At 41.2% G+C, this 23,343-nt stretch overlaps 1 protein-coding gene across 3 annotated transcripts; it reads right to left on the minus strand.

Moving 5' to 3' along the window:
* Positions 1-3,746: 3,746 nt before the first annotated feature.
* Positions 3,747-12,340, minus strand: PTGS2 (prostaglandin-endoperoxide synthase 2). 3 transcript variants are annotated; one of them, XM_030031805.2, is made up of 10 exons: positions 12,305-12,340; positions 10,834-10,950; positions 10,579-10,722; positions 9,973-10,116; positions 9,408-9,589; positions 8,483-8,566; positions 8,058-8,304; positions 6,806-7,092; positions 6,508-6,655; positions 3,747-6,356 (listed from the first exon to the last, which is right to left on the minus strand). In XM_030031805.2, exons 2-10 carry the CDS (start codon positions 10,904-10,906, stop codon positions 5,950-5,952), a joined length of 1,716 nt encoding a protein of 571 aa, XP_029887665.1. In that variant the 5' UTR covers positions 10,907-10,950; positions 12,305-12,340; the 3' UTR covers positions 3,747-5,949. The 3 variants fall into 3 exon arrangements, with proteins under 3 accessions (XP_029887665.1, XP_029887663.1, XP_029887664.1); XM_030031803.2 differs by lacking the exon at positions 12,305-12,340 and adding an exon at positions 11,699-11,873; XM_030031804.1 differs by lacking the exon at positions 12,305-12,340 and adding an exon at positions 11,413-11,662.
* Positions 12,341-23,343: the final 11,003 nt, after the last annotated feature.

The raw sequence follows: 23,343 nt of genomic DNA on the forward strand, positions 1-23,343 counted from the left end.
TGCTCAGTGTGATGGGCATTGCTTTCACTTTTTTGCCCATTTCGGGGTGTGTGTGTTTAAAAAGTTTCATGTGCTCTCATAGAAAAGTCTACCACAAATGCAGTCCTTTTGTGGAAAATGAATGGGTGTTAAAATTACCTGTCAGCAGGGCAGGTTTGAACAAGGATGCTTGCACACACCTATATCCACTACTGTGTAAGCCTGAAGTAATGAGCTACACCTGGTTACCGTGAAAAAATAAAGTGCAGGGCAAGAATGCATTTCCCGCAGGATCCTCCTTTACTTTTTGTGAATATTTTTGGTTTTATCCTGAGACAGAAGCATGAACTACTACTTTGCTACTGTATTAAGTAAAAATCTGAGACACTTGCAAGCAGGATGCTCCTAGTTACGTGAGACTGTATTTTCCCAGGGCCCTTCTGGTAACAGCTCCTAATTAACAGAAAAAAAAGAATATTAGGATTACAATTGATTAGAAGATGCAATGTATTTTCAACTTTCTGTAGACGTGCCCTGCAATGGCCTAGATCCTCAGCTGGTATGCAGTCGGCTGGTTTGAAAGTAGATGCTTTGAACATTGTTTGCCTTCTTCCCCCAGATTTGGGAGTTCTGTGCTTTGCTTTCTATCTGATGGCTAATACCCGCTGGATAAAATGGCTTGGCTTGCCCAGAACTGAGGACAAGTAACCAGCATGAGTCAAACCTTGAGTGCTTTATACCCTGCCCTCTCCTGATGGTAAACTAGTGAGATCTCACAAGCTTTAATATCCTCTCTCTTGGAGCTTGGGTTCTCAGCTCCCAACTTGACCAGACCACCTCTGACAGTCTGGTTTCTCAAGCTTTAGCGTGGCTGTAAGTGAATGCTGAGATTTTCAGTCCAGTCTCAGGATTTTCAGCCAAGAAAATCCCAGAAAAAAAAATTTGTGAATTTCCTGTGCTACCTTTTTTCCTTCTTACTTTCTTGACATCTACTTTCTTGTTTGTCTCGCTCCTGAATGGCAGAGGAGGAACGTAGTGGTTGGGGTTGGTTTTTTTTTGGTTTTGGTCAGTCTCTTGCCAATATTAATGAAAATGTCTGAATTTACAGAGTAAGTAAGCACAGGAGTCACAGACTTTATACTAATTTTAAAAAATAAGTATCAGAGGAAAAAAAGTACATTTGAAACCAATCATGTTGCCTCTCAGTATAATGTTACTTCCAAACTGAAACTCCATATTAAAGGAAGAGGAGCACTCAGCACTTGCCAAGGAGAGTTTTTTCTGTATGTTGTTTCTTTGTGATGCTGCTGCATTTCTGCTTTGCGTGGCTCTTTTCATGCCTTTTAGCAAAAAGGTTAGGATCTCTCCCTTCACCTCCTTTTCCATATTTAGAGTATATAGCTACAGCCTGCTCCTTTCTATCCTATATATATATTCTTACAACTTGCAGGTTTTTTCCTTTCTGGTCTTCTAAAGGAAACAGCAGGTCTTTGCAATAAGGTTTTCCAGAGCTGTTCACCTATTTCAGTGGCTGTGAACAGGCAAGGAACAAGTGATGTGTCCATTCCCCTCTACCCAGGTTCCCTCTCTCCTTCCTACCCTTCCTGCAGCTTGGTCAAACTACCTGTTGACTTTTCTGGGTTGATGCCGATAGCCAAAGGAGTATTTTCTTGCAAAGCAGAAGCCACTTTTGTGATAGAAATGTCTCCTGAAATCTGGGTAAAGCAGCTGCCTTGGGAGCATTAGTGCTGCAGCGTAAAGGTCAGCGCACCTCCAGCGAGTGTAACAGAAGTAATAAACCTGGTCAGATGCCCGCGGGGCTCCGACTCAGCGCCCGTAAAGACCTCTTATGCAGTGAGCAAGTGAGCAAATGACGTACAGCAAAAGCCCTCGGTAAAGGTGATGGTGTACGGTGACCTGCTCCCAAAGCACAGACCGCTTGTGCTCCTTGATGGACTTCCCTCCAAGGGTATGACTTAAACGCTGAGCCCCGCTCCTTTACCACATTGCCTTGGGTGAAACAGTTACCTCAACCCAGGCTGGAGAGCAAGTATTTCGCAGGGCACGTTTCCTCTGAAGAACATTCTTGCCTTTTGTGTCATCAGGACATGCCCCTGCTCAGAGGGAAGGAGGAGCTCTGCCATGATCAAGCTATCTATCTCATCCATCCTGCGCCAAATCCATCCAGACTGGCCCTTCCCTAATTAAGGCAGCAGTCACTCGAAACACCTTCACCACGGATGACCTCACTGCTGCCTTCTCACTGCTGGGCCTCCCTGCACAGTGCCTCACCATCCTGGCAGCAGTGGCCAAGCCTGTCCTCCTCCCACTGAAGCGACCAGCCTTGTCTTCACTTGCTCCCTCGCTTAACTTTCCCTCAAAACAGAAATGTCAGAAATGAATTAACTTGTAGAGTGAATGAGCTGACTGATTATTAAAGAAAAAAAACCCTCACATTGCTCATAGATGGTCTGCACGTGCCTCCATTCACCCACAGCCTCTGCATGTGCCCAGGAGAGGAACTGGAGTGATGGTCTTGGAAGAGTCCTCAGGACGTGGCATTTTGGGGGCTGAAGATGGCCACTGAAGTGACGAGGACTGAGTTTTAAGTTGAGGGGAGCTGCGGGAGATGTTTAGGTGCCTGGGTACAATAGGAATGTAAGGGAACTGCACACTGGTGGAGATGGAGAGGAGCTACACAGCAGAGGCAGGAGGACTGTCATATTCTCAGGGCTGGGGGGCCATTGGGAATATAGAGCTGTGGGTCACCAGGATGAGCCTTGGACCAAAGAGGATTTTGGGTGGTTGGAAGGAAGGTGACTCTGGGTAAAGGACTGTATTGGAGACAGAAGAGTGCTTGAGGTGACATTTGGTCAGTGGCCGGGTGGAGGTGGTAGGAGTCAACTGAGGCAGTACGGGGTGCATAATCTCCTTGGTTGTCTCCTTCACAGCTTCCCCTTGTTTCTTATCAGAGATGAGAACATAGGGAAGAGGCTAGGTGGCCTCAGAGGTACTCCTTGTAGGAGAGGAACACATTCCTGCCTGTTTTTACTAGGCTCTTGTCCTAGCCCCACTGCCCATCTTTCCAGCTTGCATCACTCTTTGCAAAGTTAGTCAATAACTGTGATGAAGATAAGAAATCAGGACCCTTGTGCAAAGGGAAGGCAGTTAATGAAGAAGGGGCTGTCACAGCTTCAGAGTTTGCTGTCTGACAACAGGGACAAGCTACCACTGCTGAAAACATGCTCAAGTGCAAAGGCCTCAGCCAGTGGTTGCCTGTATCCCAAAGCAGTTTCCCCTTCTGGAGTACGCTAAGCTTGAAGAGAAACACCTATGGACTGTTCTTGCTTGGCAAAGTCTGAGCACTCAAGAGTCATGAAGGGAGGTTGGTTACACCAATGTGGTGGTGTACAACTCCAGTATTGTACTTCCCCTCTAAAGCACCTGGGTACTCAGGGGATAGCATTGCTGACATCTTTACTATGATGAATAGCAGCTGGCTTCTCTAGGGGTGTCATAGCAAGATCCCTTTTCACCAGTGACCAAAGGGGAAAAAAACCCCCATATTTGGATGATTGAAGTTACAGGCATCTTGGGTCTGCTATGTAAGAGAATTTAACACTGTTAGTAATTACCTGGAATTCTCTAATCTTAAGCAGCCAATCAGATGAAAGAATTGTTTCATACTAGACATTGTTAAAGGAAATCACAAACAAATGAGCCCACACAGGTAATGTTTTCAATTTATTTATATAAACAACTGCATTTTAAAAACATTCTTGTCCTACAAAAATAAAGTGAAAAACAATTCACAGAATTTTAAATAAATAATCTCAAACATACACATTTATCATGAGCAACTTGAACCCAGCCAAACCCAGCAGGTTGGGTCACAGGTAAGTGACTGTTGAAATGTGGCTGCAGAGTGAACAGGATTCCTTTCTGAAGTGGCTTATAACTCAACTCAAGTGACATGGTCTGAGGAATTCCTCTTTACCTACCCCAAAATAACTAGATCTGTCCAGACTTGTCTCCCTTTGACTCTAAGCCAAACACTTTTCCTTGTTAATGGCAGAAGGGTGCTCTGAAGAAGTGCGTTCCAAAGATGGATCTGAATGACAATTACATGTTTAACAAGCATCCAAGCAGTTTTCACTTATTATCATATACAGTACAAGGTTATTGAAGTTTCTCCGTTCTTCGTGCTTCACATAGAAAAAGGAAAACAAATGCCCTTCTTTATCCCAAAGCATTCATACCAAAGACCACCTCAAATCAATCACTGGCATTGATCACTACAGGAGATCTTGATTCAGCTATTCATGCTAACAATTACAAACTTACACAGCATAAGGTAATTGACATATCTAAACAAATCAAAAGAAAAAGAAGTCACAGTCAAGCTATACTATTGCCATAGCTGTTACAATGCACGAGCCTCTACAAACGTTTGAGAGATTCAGATGAAATAGAAAACTCAAGTCCTTTTCCACAAGTAGTCAAGGAATTTGGGGCAGGGACACAGAATATCAGGTTGCTGCTCTATTCCAGTCTGAAGTGACTTTTTCTTTTTACCTATAGTTCCCCAGCTGTTTTTATGGGAAGATCATCTTCTACATTTCCTCTCTAGAAATTAAAAAAAGATACCCTTGTATGCAAAGTTTGAAGTACTGGTACAAGATCCTGTGTAACTTCTTATGTGCGCAGATGAGACTAGATATTTTAGTGCTGGATCAGGACAAATACGTCTAGGAGATTTTGTGGTAGCTAGCCAGTTTTAATTAAGCTTAAGCCACTTACTCAAAATGCCTCTGTTTATAACTTATATAAACAAAACATTATCCCTCCTCCCCGCAATAAATAGAACTAAGTCACAAGTATGGCTTGCATAGATAGACATAAGCTACCTTCAAGTCTTGGTACCTTGAAGTTTTGCTAGATCCATCCTGTATTTCTTTCTCTGCTGTATATGTTTACACAGCTTCTCAGTTTTCACTATCCCCCAATAACATCTGTTTTGGGTACACAAAGCTATACTATAGTCACATCCTTAACTAAAGCAATACCGCCCATTTGTCCTTAAAATGACAGAGATTAAAGTTATATAATCCATTAGACCAGAGAACTACAGCTATGAAAAGAATACCAATACTTTGGACTAAGTTAAAGACCTCCCCAAACTTGCACAATAAAACATCTGTATCAAAATACAAGCAGCCTTGTATTGCAGCCTGAGAGTCAGTTATTTCTAAGCTCAGTACCTTATCATCCTCTTACACAAATAATACTTCTGCGACATATGCTTCAAAAACAAGTAGGATCCAAGAGACATTCTATTTTCTTTAAAATAATTAAATTTAAAAAAAAGTGTAATGCCACATGAAAGTAGATTTACACATAAAAACAAACATATAAGTTACTATACAAAGTGCCTTATTTGCAATAAGGGAGAGGTAGTATCAACAATAAATGCAATGCATTTTCTGACTTAACATAAATAAGTGAGTCTCAAGTATATGTATTTTCTGTTAATCTTGGAGTGCTCATACTGAATTCATAATCTTTTCTGGCAGTTTTCATTAAGTCAAATTTTTCTTGTACTTTTAGTTCAATGGTCTGCTTTCAAGTTTAAGAAGTTGCTGAGGCAGTAACTGATTTTGTAGTGTTATGTGACCTATCAAGTGAAAAGACAAAAACCCACCAACACCCTTTGTCAAGTATTAAAACAACATTAAAAAAAGTTGGAACCTTTGTCCACTTTGGAATACATAGTTCTGTTACAGAAGATTTTAAACAAGGGATTCACCACTGTAGAGCTCCAACACAGAAAATCCCTTTTGTAAATGGAAGCCTTACCTGAGTAAGGCATCTAGGGCAACCCCCACAAAGAAGATGCTCAAGTTTTTTTGTTTTTAAACACTTTAAGCAATAAATAGAATAAATTATATAGTTAAATAAATAGATGGATTTTTACAACTCAGCAGATCGCTCTTTCAGTAGTAGTGTGGGGTTGATATCTTCCATTGCTGTTTTTGAGGTACTAACATTAATAGTTGCCTCTGTGGGTTCAGGATTTAAGATGTGGAAAGCAGTGAAAGGACAGCCTTTCACATTGTTGCAGATAAGCTTCTGTAAGGAGGCAGTATTGATTATTTCAAAGCCCACTTTTCCACCAAAGGTGCTAGGCTTCCAGTACTCAGGGGAGCAGATAGCATTTCCCATCAGTCCTTTCAGAGAGAACGGTGCTCCAATCTCCACCATTGTTTCACCAAAGATGGCACCTGGTCGTGGCTTTTCTACGAGAAGGCCTGGGTACAGCTCCATAGCATCAATGTCGCCATAAAGCTCTTCCAGTTCAGCTGCCATTTCTTTTTCTCCTGTAATTATTGATGAGAAAAACCATAAGTAGAAAAATCCTATTTTCATTGCAAGACTATCTTGTTCAAGTTCAGTAATAGCACTGCAGGACTTTGTCAGCCATTTTAAAAAAAAAGGCCCTTGTTTGTCAGAAAGGATGAAAACTGTTACCTGTAAGTTCTTCAAATGATTTGAATGGTTTCAACATGAAGCGTTTCCTGTATTCATTCAAGGACTGGTATCTCATTTGTCTGCTTTGGTCAATTGAAGCCTTTGCTACTTTCTGTACTGCAGCAGGAACGTTTTTCCCACCAGCAACCTATTTAATAGAGATGAAAAGTAGTAAGATCTCCCAATAAGAGTCATGAGGAAGTTGTAACTTTATAGTATATGATTAGTTTTGGATAGCTTTATTCTACCCACAGTTTACGTCTCTGTTGGTTCACTAGCAACTTGAGAAAGTACCTACCCTGCCAGCGCTTTGCTTGGAGAAAGACTTCACCATATGGGAAAGGCCATGTTCCAGCATTATAGAGTTGTTGTAGAGGAACTGCTGGAAAGTGTACTCCTGGTCATGTATCTGGAAAGTGTCAGGCAGAAGTGGGTGCCAGTGGTAAAGAGTATTGAATTCAGCTGCAATTCTGTTCTGGTATTGAAATCGCTGGCTGAACAGCAGCTCAGGATCGAACTTGAGTTTGAAGTGGTAGCCACTCAAGTGCTGCACATAGTCCTCAATAACTATCTTGATTGTCTCTCCTATTGGTCAAAGAAACAGAAGACAATATCGGTACTGGTTCCCTGAGAAGTTTTAGGTGGTTACCCCGCTGAGAGAAAACACCATTTCTGAACTGTTCTAAAAAAATACTGTAGTGATCAGGATAACAAACACTTCAACATTCTGTAATCTTTTCTAGAAAATAATTGATGTCACTAAGGGGGGGAACACTACTTAAGATCCCAAGAGTTTTTGGCTGTGGTGAAGTAGCCTGCTTCCCCCCCGCCCCAAGATATGCTTCCTTGTATGTACCACAGAACAGCACACGTGAGTATCTACATTGTGTGCAGCTATACCATACTCTTTAGGATAAAAGGAGGGGATAATGAAGAAAGTTGGTATCTGAAAACAACTCTCAGCTTCTGAGCTGCTTAATACAATTGTCTTGGTTTACTGTTTCAGTCAGTTTGGGCAAGGTCTTTTCAAGCTTAGCGTACATCACCATTTACATATGACAAAATGAACAGACAATTAGACAGAAGTATTTAGAATTACATTTTATATAACTTCCTGAACTTCAGACTTAATCACAGCCTTTCTTTTAAAGCATACCTGAACTGACCTAACCCCAGGAGAAAAAACCCACAAAAAAAACCCACAAGATCCGAGAGTCTGAAGTCATCTTGCCTCACATGCTTTCTCTCTGAGAAATGAGCCTTGGCTTCCTGCCTTTTCATTGCTTTCAGTTCTGTTTCCCTTAGATAAGGGAATTAAGTATCACTTCGCTCAGTTTTCTTCAGTTCTGCCTTTAACATAGCTGGGAGGAAGCTGTATCTCAATACAATCCCAGTGACAGGTCATGAAGGCTCAGATAAGTGCCCTCACACACCAACTTAAGTAACAGCTTTTCCCTCTTACTACACCTACTGCAGCTGCAGTAGATAATGGGTAAAAGTGTCAAGCTCGCGAGAAGGTTAGAGTTGCACGTAGTAGGAGTGACACTCACCTATCAATATGAGCCTACTAGTTTGGAACAGCTGCTCATCATCCCACTCTGGATGCTCCTGTTTCAGGATGTCACAGACCCGGTTGTGTTCCCTCAGCCATATTGTAGCATACATCATCAAGCCTGGGACCAAACCGAACACCTCCTGCCCAACAGAAAATTGCAGGTGTTCAGGTACATGAGGAGGGTAGATCATATCAGCCTGAGTGTCCTTCACTGTTGGTGGATACATTTCTCCGTCAATCATCTGCAAGGCGGAGGGAGAAAGAACAGAGTTGTAAGCTATGATGCTTATGAGTTAAGCTATATTGCCTGTGTCTGACTTTAGGCTTACACTTTAGATCAACTACACCATGCACAGAGCACTAGTTTTAGGAAGTATGTGTCATCCAATAAGAAGGCAGGAGTTTTGAGGTAAGACATACCTGGTATTTTAGCTTTCCATCCTTTAGAAGTCTCAGTTTAAGTTGTCTCTCCAAAGTCTCTCCGTAAATATGGTTCAAGTCAACCTATAAAATAAAAGCATTTGGAACATGAAGCCAACCCGCATTTTTTGCTATTTTAGGATATGTCCCACTTCTATGGATGGCAACAGGAGTTCATCCCTTAGATGTTTACTTTTTAATTATATTATTATTACCTTGTAAGTATCACACACTGATATTTAAGATGAAGCCAAATTATTTCCTGGCAACTGGAGCCATCTCTGCATGAGAGCAAGTTGTTAAATTCACTGGCAATTTAAAAGGACTCTGTTTAAAGTGTCAGCAGCTTTCTATTACACAGACAGCTCTTTGTATATACATGCATATTTTATAGCTTTGTTTTACACATACACATTACACTTATATTGAAGAACTTTGTCCAAAGGCTGCCTGTTTTGTAGATAAAGATCCTAAATCCAAGTCTGCTTTTGAAGTTCTTTTTAAACTAAGTCTCTTCAATTAGCAGCACACAAGATACTTTACAGTGCTGGATACAGCTCTTTGCAACTGACAGAAGGAGTCCAGAGAAGTTCTGGATACTCACTAGATCTAACATGGTTTAAGTGAAAGCAGATTCTTGATAATAATAATAAAAAAAAAAGTCAGAGATCACTGTGCAGGTATTTTAAATAGAACCACGCGCCTTGCACAAGCAGTTCTGACCCAGGCAGAGATGCTATCAGGTGCTAGAATTTTGCCTAAGGAGAAGATACAGAAGGGGTAAGCCCATCAGTTTGTGGCAAACAGTCTTGTACAGTATGTGCACCACTATTTGCATACCCTGACAACCTGTAAGATACCATTCTAGCTGCTCAGTAGCTCCTAAGAACTAAGTGCTGTGTTCAAGTTAGACCTATGATCATACCCCATGGCCGAGAGCTTTGGTGAAGCCAGGTCCTTTCTTGTGGTCTGTCTTAAAGAACTGATGAGTGAAGTGTTGAGCAAAGAATGTGAACATCACATTTGTGCCTTGTGGGTCAGGAATAAATTTTTTCCTTAGCAAAAACTTCTCCACAATCAGCTTGGAATCTGGGAGCTCCTTCTTACCTGTGAGAGAAAGAAACAGTGAGATATTCAAGACAACTATGTTTATGCAATACTTAATTTTGTTCCTAACACCACAAAGGCTTAAGACTTTCAATGTATTACTGAAGGACAGCAGCATACAAATAAAGGGAATTATCTGCTTTTCTAGGCTCACTTTCTTGATTTTATTCGAAACTTCCAAATTCCCTTTTTAGCATGTAACTCAATAACGAGAACCAGAATACTTGTCTTCTTGGTCTTTACACAGTGTATCCAAAACATGACTATTCTTCAAGTTAACTACACCGAAAACAGGTTATAGACAAGCAGGTCTCATGGTATTTTCTACGACGACAAGTAAAAATTCCTAGAAGTGAGCATTATGCATCTGGTTTATTCCTTACCTTTAACACCCATCGGTGTTGGACAGTCAAGTCCTACTGGTGGAAGGCTTCTTGTGTAATAGGAAAGATTGGAATAAGCTTCCCAGCTTTTGTAACTATAATCACTATTGTAAGTTGGTGGGCTGTCAATCAAGTGTGATCTTGCTGAAAAAGAAAGTATTTGATTTTTTTTTTAACTGTACATTTTAGTCTCAAAAAAATAAATCACAAGGCCAGATCTTTTCCCTATATTTTGGCAGCAGTTGCATTGACAAATTCCACATATATCAGCTACTGATGTTATTCAGTAACTGTAATCCCATTTAACAGGATTGGGTCCTGGATTATCAGCTGGATCCAACTATTAACATGAGCAATTTGGTGCAAAGGTTATGCTAGCAAAATCATGGATTCTACTAGAGATCAAAGCAAAATGCATTTCCATTTCAAAGTGTGTTTCATACAAGTCCGCATCATGCGGAAATCTTAAATTTTGGCTAGAGTGTTTTTACCTTAGTGCATTTTAGATTGCTAACTTTATATACGGACCAATCAAGTGCAATATTCTAGAGTCCTACAAGCACCTTCTGCCAGTCAACAGGACTAGATGAGAGAAGTCCTACTTACACGTTAATACATATCTCATAATAGCATCTCGTAAGAAGGGAACGTTGTTGATGATACTCCAGGCTGCTTCAAAGTGGGTGAGGATGTAGTGGACAGTATTCGGCGAAGGTTTCAATGTTAGCCTCAGCCATGTGAAGAACTCCGCTGTGAACATCAATGGAAAGATTATTGTAATTTAGCTATTGAGAATAATCTACAATCCTGGAATTGAATTCTCAAATTTCATTTCCATGAAAAGAGATTTAAGATACTTACGTGTTGTACAGTTTTCTCCATAATATCCTGTCCACGTACAGTCGCATTCATACTGATCAAATCCTGTTGTCATGCATACTCCTCTGTTCTGACAGGGGTTTGAACAGCAAGGGTTGGCTAAAATGAAACCAAATGCTCTGATTAACATCTTATACGGCTACACTCGTATTCTCATCTTGCTAAGCTAACTTTTCAAACTTCAGTAAGCAATGCCCTGAAGTCTAATGCTTATCAGGAAGATGACAGAGAGTGAGCATCTATTCACGCTAGCCTTTGGGCTACAACTGGTAATAGTTATTAACAAAAGCATAGGACTTTGCGTTTCCTGACAGCAACAGACCTCCTCAGGAGGGCTGGATTATCTCACACAGGCCAACGGAGGCCTGACATCCTTTCTACCATACATCAAGTATTCCAGAAATCACAGGAGAACACACAGAACGTTTAAAAAAAATAATAAAATTAATCCATTCCGCAACTCAAAAGAACAGAAAAGAAATCCCCATCCATGGTCTGAAGCACCATCCACCCGCGGCCGGACCCGCTCCTGCCCCCGGGAGGGGAGGGGACGGGACTCACCTGCGTGGCCAGCAGCCAGGAGAGCGGCCACCAGAGCGCAGGGCAGGAGCATGTCCCGGCGGGGCTGGGGCTGCGGCGGGGCTCTCGCTGCGGCTCAGGCTCTGCGGGTGCTCGGCGCCGAGAACCCAGTGCCGCTCCCAGGTAGGCGCCCGCCTATTTATCCCTGGCGCCGCGAATGAGTCACCCCCTCTCCGCCCGCCCGCCCGCCGGAAACTATCACGAAATGGGGGATTTCGCGCCGCTGCGCGCCGTCCCGTCCCGCCCCGCCGCCGCTGCCCGCTCCCACCTGCCGCGGGCCGGGGCCCTCCGCCCGCCCGCCCCCGGGTGCCATCACGCTGCGGCGGGGGGCGCTGAGGTGGCGGCGGACATGAGGCGGCGGACATGCCGCCGTCGTACCTCAGCCGAGCCTTCGCCGCGGCGGGCCGCGGTTCTTCCAGCCGGGAGCGCTGGGGGGCGGGCGCTCAGGGGAGCACCCGCCTGGGGGTGGCTGGGCTGCTGAGGCCCCCCGTCGCCCCCCGTCCCTTTGAGTCCCCGGCTGCTTCGGCGAAGGGGAGCAGGAGGAGGCGCTTTCGCGGAGGCGGCTCCTCAGCGCCCGGGCTCGCCCTATCCCCTTCGGGGCCGCCGGCGTCTCCTCGGGGCAGGGCGGCGGGGAGCCTGCTCCGGGTTCCACGGCGCTTCCCGGCGGCTCGCCTTGTGCCGAACGACTCGGGTGCTTGGCGTCCAAAGAGGTGCCGAAATCTCCCTGCACCCCCAATCGTCCCTTTTCCAAGTCATGTTTTAAAAATGCAGCTCGTTATCGCACCTGCCCGCGGTGGGGTTCTGCCGCCGGCGTCGCCCCGCGCCCGCGGGAGGAAACGCACGTTTCTGACTGAAAAGTGCGGTGGAAACTCACCCGGCAGAAGAAATTACACGGACACCAGGCACCATACCATCAGTGTCCTACGGACGTTTGGGTTCCCCCCTGTGTCTGACACAGCATTAGGCGCTCTTGGGAAGGGGGGCTGTAGATGGTTAATGAGGTAATTTTGATATTAAACAAGCGGTTGGAGGACTTCTTCATACGCGCGAAATGGGGCTCGCTGCAGAGCACCTACGTTGCAAATGAATGTGCACGGAGGGGAGAAATGAATACTGAGAGTATTTAATTTTATTTCTATATGTTTGTGTTTCTGGTGAGACCAAATCCTGTTATTGGGCGTCTTATTTTGAAATGACCAGTGACTTTTCCCCAGCATTTTTGCTTTAAAATACCCCCCACCGCTCTGTATAGTCGCTTTGTAAACACATCTTTGCTCATTTCCTTCACATGCTGCACAGATTTTGCCATTTGAGGATGCTTTACCTTTTTGTCATAGATTTTTTTTTTTTAATCAGTACACTCTACTACTATTTTTAGTCTTCATTGCGCATGGAAAATGTATTATGAAATAAGTTGGATGTAATGCAGCTGTGTAATTCTCTACAGCGTGGTGCTGGGGGCTTGCTGCGGTCTTCCCATTGCTTGCACTTTCGCCCTTGATGTCAGCATTAAACACCAAAAAAATCCATTGCTGTTTCAATAAAGATATCTTCTGAGGTTCAATGCTGATTGTGTTTAAATTGCAAATCGGTGACTTCACAGAAAGTGGATTTGGCCTACTTTAAACAAAATCTTATTTTTGGCCCAGAAGAATTGTATTGTGGTCAGTGAATAATTTGTATACATCAGCAGTAGGTCATCCTAGATGTTTTTAGGGAACGTTGCATGAAAGTCTATAATCACATGATTCTTCTGGCATAGGAAAAGGCATATATTTTATATTTATACATTTACACACATATGTGTAAAAAAACTACTGGCCTTGGTCATCCACTTGAAGCAGAGGATGGCTGTCGGGAGCCTGTTCCCGTAGGTCACTGCAGGTTGTGGCTATGTGCAAGCCTTGTAACTGTTGCTCAGTCTTATCAAGTGTGAAAAGGGGATGTTTTGTTCTGCATTACAAGGTGTCCTGAGCCAAATTGACTAATAATGAAGCACTAGTAATGTCCAGCGGAACAGGGTATAAAAAGGGATGCATGGTATGCACAATGCAGTAGATGAAGGGTCTGGCTTCGTAGATTTTATGTGTCCATTTTACACTGATTTTTTTCTGTCTTACAAAGCTTTTATTGATGCTGTTAGATAATAAGACTTTACCGAAAATACTAGGCAAGTGAGATGTTACATTTTAACACGGTGCATCAGAAAATGTAAATCCAGAAAATGTGTGTAGGGTGTAGAACCAGCGACATTAAGGGGAAAATTGAACTAATTGTGGGGAGCTAGGGAATTACCCCCAAAATGACGATACAAAGCTAACTATGCTGATTTGGAGGACCCTGGGGATAGAGGTAGACAATATTGCTTAAAGTTTTCAATTATTATAAATAGCCAATGTGCAAAGCAAGCAACAGGGCAGAACTTCAGCCTTGGCAGAAGGCACTTCTCCCTGGGAAGCAGCACTTTTTGCAGCTGAAAAAAAGTCAGCACACTTCACCTTCCACCCTACCCTACATACGGTGAAATGTGAGCTCTCTGTAAGTGTGTTTTTCGTTGGGGAAGGTCACTTGTGCGCCTGATAGCTGCAGTATAACTGAAAGGATTCTTCAGCTTTCCAAGATGGAAAATCAGGGAGATATGATAGTGCTGTTTTTCTGAAGGCTGCCCTTACCCACTTGTTGTTTTGGGATTGTCTATCATAAAGAACTGGTTCTATGTTGGAACGGGAATGTTTCTTAAAAATAAAAGTTTGCTGTGGCAGGACTCACCACCAGGTGGAGATTTTATCCATCAACTAATAAGTGCTCTTTGTTTTTGTTTTGTTTTGTTTTATTATTTTAGCATATAAACGATCTTTGCAAAAAGTCAATATTATTTTTACTTTTGCGATAGTTATTTTAAGTACCCTTTGGTCCAGTTGAAAGCAGCCTGTGGAACAGAGTAGCTTCCTCAACCTCAACATTTTTACATTGGCTGAAATTTCTGGAGGAGGTGATTCCCTGAAAGCTGTTTGTTCCTCTTTCTACTTTAGGTTTAACTGCATACAAAAGGTTGCATATAGAATATATATCGAATTCATACCTCTTTGCTGAGGTCAGGTTATTGTTTCCCTAAGGCAAGGTTTCAGGACAGTATTGGCAGAAGATAGAGCAATCCATAAGGACTGACATGCTTCAGTAATGCCACTGAAGGAAGGGGGGGCGGAGTGGCAGAAGGGAAAATGTTGTCCCCCGGCACTGGTGCTAGTCCATTTTTGAACTGACTCCCAAAAATCCATGGCAAATGCTATTGTTCTAATAATAATGATTTTTCTGAGATGGTATTTGTGTGGAAGGGAGATTGAGGCTTTGCAAATCCCATCACGTGCCTTCCTTGCAAGGCATGCACAACCTTTAAGCACAGTTTTCAAAGCAACAAAATCTTTCCAGCAAATGCATTACCCACCTCCCACCCCAATTATTTTCATTCATTTTATCTGTAGCTATGGTTCAGTTGGAAAAATTAGTAAATTCCTCAATTCTCATAGGGAATATTTGCACCCCTAAAGTGAAATTCGTCTCTGCCATTCTGGGACGTTTCTTAACAACTGCACATGGCAATTAAGTCATAATTCTATACATAGTGGAATATAAGCTCATCCAATTTTTTTTTGCCCCAATAGTAGGTAGAACCCCATAAGACCTGTTTTTGACAACTTTTAAGGAAGCCAAAAGTGTCCAAATGCAGAAGGATTCACTGAGTATTACTGCCCTCTTTTGCTGGATGTTTGTTTCTTATTGTATGACATGATAAATGATGATGTGGAGCTTATTTTTGCTCTTATTGTTGAGATGATACTCTATGTGAGAATAAACTCTATTAATATAATAATTTACAATCCAAGCTACATAAAGCTCTGTTTTTTAACTGAACTTTGCAAGGTTAAGCTGTCATTAGAAATCGTTAAATAAAAGACAGGAAAAAAAATTGGTAATTGTAAGTAACTTGAATATAAAAAGATAAATGGATCATTTGGAATACTTTTTGTTCTTCCAAAATTTCTAATTGTAGCTATCAAAAAATGGAATTGAACAAATACTTGAACCACCAGATTATATTGCGCTGTTAAAAAATAATTTAAAAAATTACTTTGTCATCAGATGCATGGAAATAACTCCCAGGGGCTTTCATTGCAAGCCAGCTGCTGTGTATGTCAGAGAAATGTGCTAAACTGAAAGCCAAGATGATTTAGAATTTATAATTTTCTGGGGGGAAAAAAATAAAAGTAAACACAAGGTGCTTATAATATTGCCACTTTATAATCATAAATTACCTCCCCCAATTGGTTTAAAAATCAAATATTAAGAGTTTTTAATGGATTTTTTGCTTGTCTGTTGTTTTCTAGCTGTCCTGCCTTTCTATATGGTCTAAGAACTTAAGGTTCTTAGAGAGCATGTGGGTTTATTCTTATTTTGCATCATATTTGGTGAAAATAACAAAATAACGTACCTTTAAGTTGTGGACCCTTTAAAATTGTGTCCTTAGTGAGAGGAAGGATTTTGTTGCATATCTTAGAGTTAAAGTACCTCTGGGAAGATTGCTTTTCCAGGAAAAAAAGGCCTGTCCTCTCACTAGTTCTGCTCACTGCTTTCTTGATTGCAGACTATGCTTTGGAGTTGAGACAAAGCAGAGCACAAGTAGCTGTCTGGATGCCAGGATGATTTTGACTTCTGCCAAGTTTCACCTGCATAGTGGGGTGTCTGGCCACTTCCAAGATAAGGTTGACTAATAGAAAGGCTCTGCCAGAGCTGTGCTGGTGTGAGTATTCTGGCAAGAGAGCATGAAACTGCAAAGGCTTCTTGTGGTCCCCAGTGAGGTGCTGATAAAGTGAGCTGATCATCTCCAGTAAGCACCCAGTATTTTTCTAAAACAGTGAGCAGATGATGCACAGTATTAAATAAAGGCATATTTCTATTCATAGTTACAAAGATCCACGTGAGAGCCTTGTCAGTTTTATGTTCACCACAGGCTCAGAGGTGTAACATGCAGTCTATGTATCCATCACAGCTGCTCCAAAGGAAAGGTGGTGTTTGTGACACATGGACAGAAATGTGAGTGAATATTTATAGGTACTTTATAAAACAGAATGAAAGAAAACAGATTTTTTCCCTATCCATTGTTTGCATTTGCAGGTTTCTATGGAAACTGAAAAATTGTCCAGCCAATAGATTGTATAGGATCCATGCGTTACGTGAAAAGAACATTGGTAAAGCAAAGACTCCTCATATCAGCTAATTCAAAGGAGTAAATGTTATTGAAATCATTGGGGTTGCTTACACTTAAACTAGCAGTGAATTTATCCTCCAGCCTTTTTAATATGTTTCCAATGCTTTCCCTTCCTTTGTGACTGCGGGAATCTCATCGTCATGTTTAATAGTGCAGTAATTTCCTGGCAAGCAAGCCAGTTTTATTTCTTCAGTCTGTACTTTTCTGCTCTTTTGCAAAATGTGCTTAATCTGAAGTTTGCTATCACAGAAAGTTTTAATACATTGCATCTGAAGCGAAAACACAGTCCAAGGCTGATGGGTACAAAGATACGGTAACAATTCTGCATGTTCTGAAAATGTTCTTGAAAATCTAAGGACCTTAGGAGGATGTCAATGTCTTTAAGCTTCTTTTGCTGCCTTCTGCTAATCAGAAATGTGTTAATAAAAGTGTTCGGTTATGTAGTTGATTTAAACTTTTATGTAATCACCCCGTGGTTTGTCTGGTCAGGCAACCAGGCTGCCAGTTCTCTGTCTCTTTACTCTGTGTCCTCATGGAGCACTCCAGTCATTTGGGTCCTGGTTTCATTGGCACCCCTAGGTTCTGCTGGGAAACAGAAATAGTCCATTACCTGGACTTAAAATGAGGGAGATTTATTTATTTTTCCAGGAAAATCACATTAAAAAGGTGTCTCATTTGTGGAGTTTCTAAGACTACCGCAATTTTGGTATTGTTGTGTGGAAGACAAAAGAAATTTGTTCCAGTCAGAAATACGTATGAATGTAGAGTATGTGAGATATGGGAACTGGACTGCCTTGCACTCAATAAAAATACCATGGACAGTGATTGGCAAGAAATACTTGTGCATGGGCTCTGGCTCCCTACACAGACCTGTTTCAGGGAGACAAGGAGCCTGAGGCTGAGGTGGGAGGTCAGTTAAATGGGTAACTATGGGCATTGATCATTGCTTAGGAAAATGGGAGTATACCTTATTATCCAAATCAGTTTGGGTTGTTTTTTTTTTTTCCTCCTGGAATTATCCAAAAAAAGGTGTACAAAAAATAGGCAGATAGCATAAAAAGCTATGGTTGATTTAGGCAAGACCTGAGCAAGTTTGGGTCCTCCTTTTTTTTTTTTCCCTTTTCAAAGAAGCTTACCTTTGCACTCCAGCTACTGAAGAAGGCACAGAAATCCACTGCTTGTGTTTTATTTGGAAGCCAACCAGAGTTTTGGGGGATGCTTTCCGATATGGAAGATTGTCATTTCTATCATTAAAATGTGCTTGGAGTAAATTCTGTTCAGGTAACTCTTTCCATGCTTCTCTTTTTATTAATGTCTCTGAGTTTAATCAGTTTAATCCTCTGACATTCTTGACAGATTCAGTTAAAAGTCAAAGGCTGGAGTGAAACTAAGGTGGAAAGAGTGACTTTATATCAAATTTAACCAGTGAGACAAGATGTGAAATGAGACACCTGTACACTTCATCGTTCTGCATCATGGCCAGGTTTCTCCCAGGTAGGCCTGTTTGCTTTGCAAATTCTTTGCCAGTTACCTGTATTATAATGTGGCTGTAGGGCATCTGCACACTTCTTGGTACATGGTAAACATCAATTTGTCACAAAACTGGAGAGAAAAAGAACACAAGAATTGCTCATTAATAACAGCTGAAATTTGAATCTCTGCCTTATCCAAAGCAAGGTTGAGGTCTTTGCTTTGAGAGGTGACTAGACATTGAATTCACATTATTTTAAATGAAAGTTAATGAATGAAGCCTCAGCAGAATGGCTTCCAGAACCATGTGTTTTGTTTTTCAGATTAAATGTATTAGACAATATTATTCTTTTCCTCATTTGCAAACTTGGTAGTCACAAATTCAGTCCTGCCTGACTAGTTCCTGAAAAAACAAGCCCTAAATGACTTAAACTCAGCTCAAAGCACTCTAGGACGAACTTTTTCCAAGGAGTGTAGATGAATGGAGTATGAAGCACAAGATTTTTGTCCCATATGATAGTTTGAGTTTGAGGCAGAGGCTGACTCTGAAAATTTCATCCTAGCTACGATCTGTCCCATTTTTTTTAGGTGGCAAGATCTTTAATTTCTTTTTATGGTGAATTTAAAGGAAAAGGCCATATACATAAGCTATTAGTTTTTGGCAGCCATGGTCTGGATCAGATCTATGGAATTTTTTTTAATTTCAAATAATTTTTCAGAGACCTTGTTTGGATACACTCGTCTATGGGTTTTTCTTCCTATTTGAACTGTACCTATTAGAATGAAAAATATTTTTCATTGTTACTTGAATGTAGAAAAACAAGTTTTCTTTATTGGCAATTGGCTACTGAACTTAAACTGTGAGCTTCTCTGCCATTGTGATTCGGTTCTCTGGGCTTTTTTTAGCAGAGCCCCTGTTTTTTTCTCCATGCAGCCTCAATATGTTTTGTATTTCCTATGTAGACATTTGATCACAGTTAGCGCTGAAAAATACGTCATGAGATTTTGTAACTCCCTTACGTAAAGAAGCATCAGCTGACATTTTATCTGCTTTTTGTCATCTCACAAAACGGCTGTAACTCATACTAGGGTAATTGCTTCTGTTATACCATTTATAGTAAGCATTGTGTATCAAAACAATCAAAAGGCCATCTTTCTGTGGAAAACCTCCACAGAAAATCCATCCATAGAGAGAAGATTTGCAAATATTATGTTCCTTACTGCAGATGCTGGAATTTTCTTTTAACTACTTCCTGCTTAACTTTTAGTTAATTCTTTGGTCCAGTCTCATGCTCTTTTGTTGTGCAGCTGAAAGCTTATGTGTTGTTATGCAGCAAATACCATACTTTGTAATTTTCCATTGCTTTCCAGCACACTGACATTAACCTGGATAAAGGACACTGTAGTAGGCTTTACTGATTAGAAAATTGTTTCAGCATAATGCTTTTTTACATAACACACCTGTTTGGGTACTGAAGTTTATTTAGTTTTATTCATCAGTCCCTTTTCTTATTCAAAGTAAATATTATTTCTGCAAAGAAGAGATTATTTTTTTCTACAAAAGCACTTACCAGATCAATTTACAACAGTGCAAAACCTGTTGTTCCATCTAGTAACTTCTACTCTGCAGGAGTTTGTAAAGTTTTCCAAGAATTCATAGTTTTGTTAGGTGAGCTGCCTTTAGTCACTAAGAGAAGTCCACAGATCCTGTAGATACAACATTCATAGGTGTTTTCATCAAATGCTTAAATATAAGAGCTGAACCCAGGAGGTGATACAAACACTTCTTTGCCACGTAGCTGAAACCCAGTCTTTTGTTATGGAGATCTATATCGTATCTCAGATACAATCACTTGCCAAAGGAGAAAAGAGGAAAAAAGCAGCAGCACTTTAGCATAAACTGCATAAACCAAACCATGATAGGGTTTACTTAACAGAAGATTGAATCTAACTCCACTTAAAACATTTATCCACATATACAACTACATACACTATATATATAGTCCACATATATAACTATATATGTAATTATATATAAATCATCTGTATTCACAGAATATTATGATCACGCACTTAAATAAAAAAAATCGCACTGCCTAAGTGTAGCTTATGTACTTCTTCTAATGTAGACTTTTGTCTGATGGGATGCTGAATTTTTTCCTGGAAGGCTTGGATGTGCAAGGCTATGCAGAATGATACAGTTCTGTGGGCACTTACAGTCTATAAAGGTATGTGATTGCCAGTGACAGTGCAGAGATGGATTTATTAACTCAGGCAGTTCATTGTAAACTTCTGTCCTTAAAGCAATGCTTAATAGAAGTATTGGGATATTGTTACAATCTTAAGTACACGAGTATAACATCTCATCATGATTTTCCACTCTCTTAGCTATGGATGAGTTTTCATCAAGGTCTAATATATCACAATAAATTTTCTATATGTGACGTTCACATGTGAATAATAATTGTGAAAGCTTATGCATACAGTGCAGTAAGACTTTCTGTTAGGGCTTTTACATCTTCAGTATATGATGGGACTTTGGTGATCAACAGCAGAATCTCATGATACACCCACAGTACGTATAGTAACATTCAGTGGAGATTTATTTCGGTGCAAGTCTGTGGAAGCATGAACTGTCCTCAGCTTGTCCTCCGGTTTTGAAACGCTGCTTTGTAAGTATTGCAAAGGTTGCTGTGATGCTGCTGCATTTACTGTGATCAGCAAATAATTTTTAAAGTAACTCCATTGGGGGTTGTAGTATGATCAAGCGGAGCTTGTTAAGTAACGACGTTCAGTGCTTTGAGAAGGGGGCAGCTTCACTCTGCAACTTCTTGTTGTGAGCCTTCACTCAGTGCCCACAGAAGAAGATGCCATCAAGGTATATTCTTCATTGAGGACTCGATGTGGATTAAAATATTGGTATTAAGATGTTGAGTTCATTAAAACTGACTCTAGCTCTTCGTAGCTGGGAGGCTGGAGGAGTCATCTGGTGGTAGACGAACAAAAATGTTCCATGACACAGATCCCATGGCAGCCCTTTGGGATGGACAGTGGACTGTGCCTGCACAAATTATAGTAATAGCTTGCACCAGGGTGGGGAGGTTCCTGGAGCAGGTTGTGCCCAATGCAGGCTACCCAAACTCCCAAGTCTCCTTTCTAGTCATCTCCATTTCCAGCATTAAATCAGGAGTGTTTTCCAATATTCTTGTAATGGCTTGTCATTTTGCCTCACTTCCAAAATACTCTTACAATTAAAAAAAAAAGGAAAAAATTAAGAAATAAAAGGGATGAAATGATATTAAATGAGCTGGTTACTGGTGAGGGAAAAGGACTAAGAGACGAGATAAAAACTCTTCCCCATGATCCTTTTCCTTAAAAGGCAAGCAAGTGAGTAACTTGCTCCAATTATTCATGGTTACCAGTGGGGACTGAAGGCACTTTAAGAAGTATTGCGAGTTAAACTACTCAGGTCGCAACAAGAGTTTTAATCCAGAAAGATTCTGCCAAGAAAATGTACGGCTCAAGAGAGAAAATATGGAGAAACTCCTGCTTTTTTCAAAGGAAAATTAGATGAATGTGAAGCAGACATCACATCATGTTATGTCTTGCCAAGACATATGACTCTAAGCAAAGGCAAATAATTTAGAAATTGTTCAAATGCTTTTATGCTTTTTGAGACGGCCAATTATGTAATGGCGTAAAAAACTGGCTGGCTCCCTGGTCTTAAAAGCAAGCCTCCGAGGGAAATAATGCCATTGCGATACTCATCAGGAAATAAAGTCTCGCTGTTTTTAATTTCTTTTCCCTAGAATTTTCAATTAGGGAAAATGTATACTGATCAAAACCATAAAAATAGAAAATAATTAAGGAGATACAAACATTGCAATGTCTGTAAGAGATCAGAACCACAGCCCAGCTAGTTTGTTATCTGCCAGGGAAAACATCTGACATTTCCTTTTGGTGCTTGAGCTGTGTTACAGGTTACAGCCCATGTGCTGTGAGCGGAACGTCCTGCACTTATTGTTTCTATTTGTTTATGTTAGGGAACCAGAACCCAGCAAACTGCTCCACTGCAGAGCACCTTTTACCTGTAGGAATGCCCCTTTACAAAAAGCAAAATGAGGGAATACCTCCTGCAAGGATGTTTTCTCAGAAAAGGATATGTGTTTATTTGTGCCAGATACTGAATTGTCAGCATACAGGTTAAACAACTAACTCATGTCTAGCTGGGCATCTCATTACTGTTTGTAAGACTAATGCATATGATCTTGTGAACAGTTTATATTATTGTACTCCACAGGATTTCATCCCGTATCATGAATTTTCATGGTGTTTCTTTGTGGAGCAATTGTAAATTTGGTTTAATATTGATATGACTCTCTTCCACTATTTTTCTGTTTATCCAGAGGTGGTCTCTAAAATATTTTTTGATTTATTTCTCCTCCTAACCTTCAGCGAAGAAAAGATAAATCATACAAACCCAACTGAAAACATTTCAGCTTGTCTTGTTCAGTTGTTTCCACCAGCTGTGGAAATTCTGTGCTGGTGCCACTCTGTGCCTTGCTGTGTGCTCCTTACAGGTAGTTAATGAAGCAAATGAGGGCTTTGCAACATGTTCTGGCAATGCATGTTATTTTGCGTTTTCATTTCACATGGCAGTTTTCCTGGCATTGTTTTGGAGAGAGTTGCCAGAGACCTCGGGCCAGTCAGCCCTCAGCTTTGGCTTGAGGCCAGGTTTGGAGGGAAATAGCAGGGTGTATTTCACCATTATGGAGTTCTGTCTGGGGAGCTAATTTTGTGCTGGTGCCCCCAAGGAGTTGTTGCTTCTTTGAGCCACCACCAGTTCCTTTGAAGTGACTTGTTCCAGACCATTGCAAAGGCTATCACAATCCTGTGATAGGCCTTCAGTGGTTTCTAGGTCAGCAGATGGTGGCAGGGCCGATGGGGATTATTCTTCCCTGCTGGCTGCCGGTGAGCTTTTCTTCTTTGCCTGCAGCTCCTTAAGAGTTACACCTCTTGCTGGAAAAAAAATGCCTGACACCTGCAGTGTGTGTCCTTCCTCTTTACTTGATTTTTGTAGGGAAGGGCCACAGCTCCTATGCAAATAGCTCCCCCATGGCTCGCTCCAACCACAAACACAACTCCCGTAAGGCTCCTCCACCCTATCTCCTGGACTT

Source organism: Aquila chrysaetos, chromosome 12 (assembly GCF_900496995.4).
Source record: "Aquila chrysaetos chrysaetos chromosome 12, bAquChr1.4, whole genome shotgun sequence".
Lineage (NCBI taxonomy): Eukaryota > Metazoa > Chordata > Aves > Accipitriformes > Accipitridae > Aquila > Aquila chrysaetos.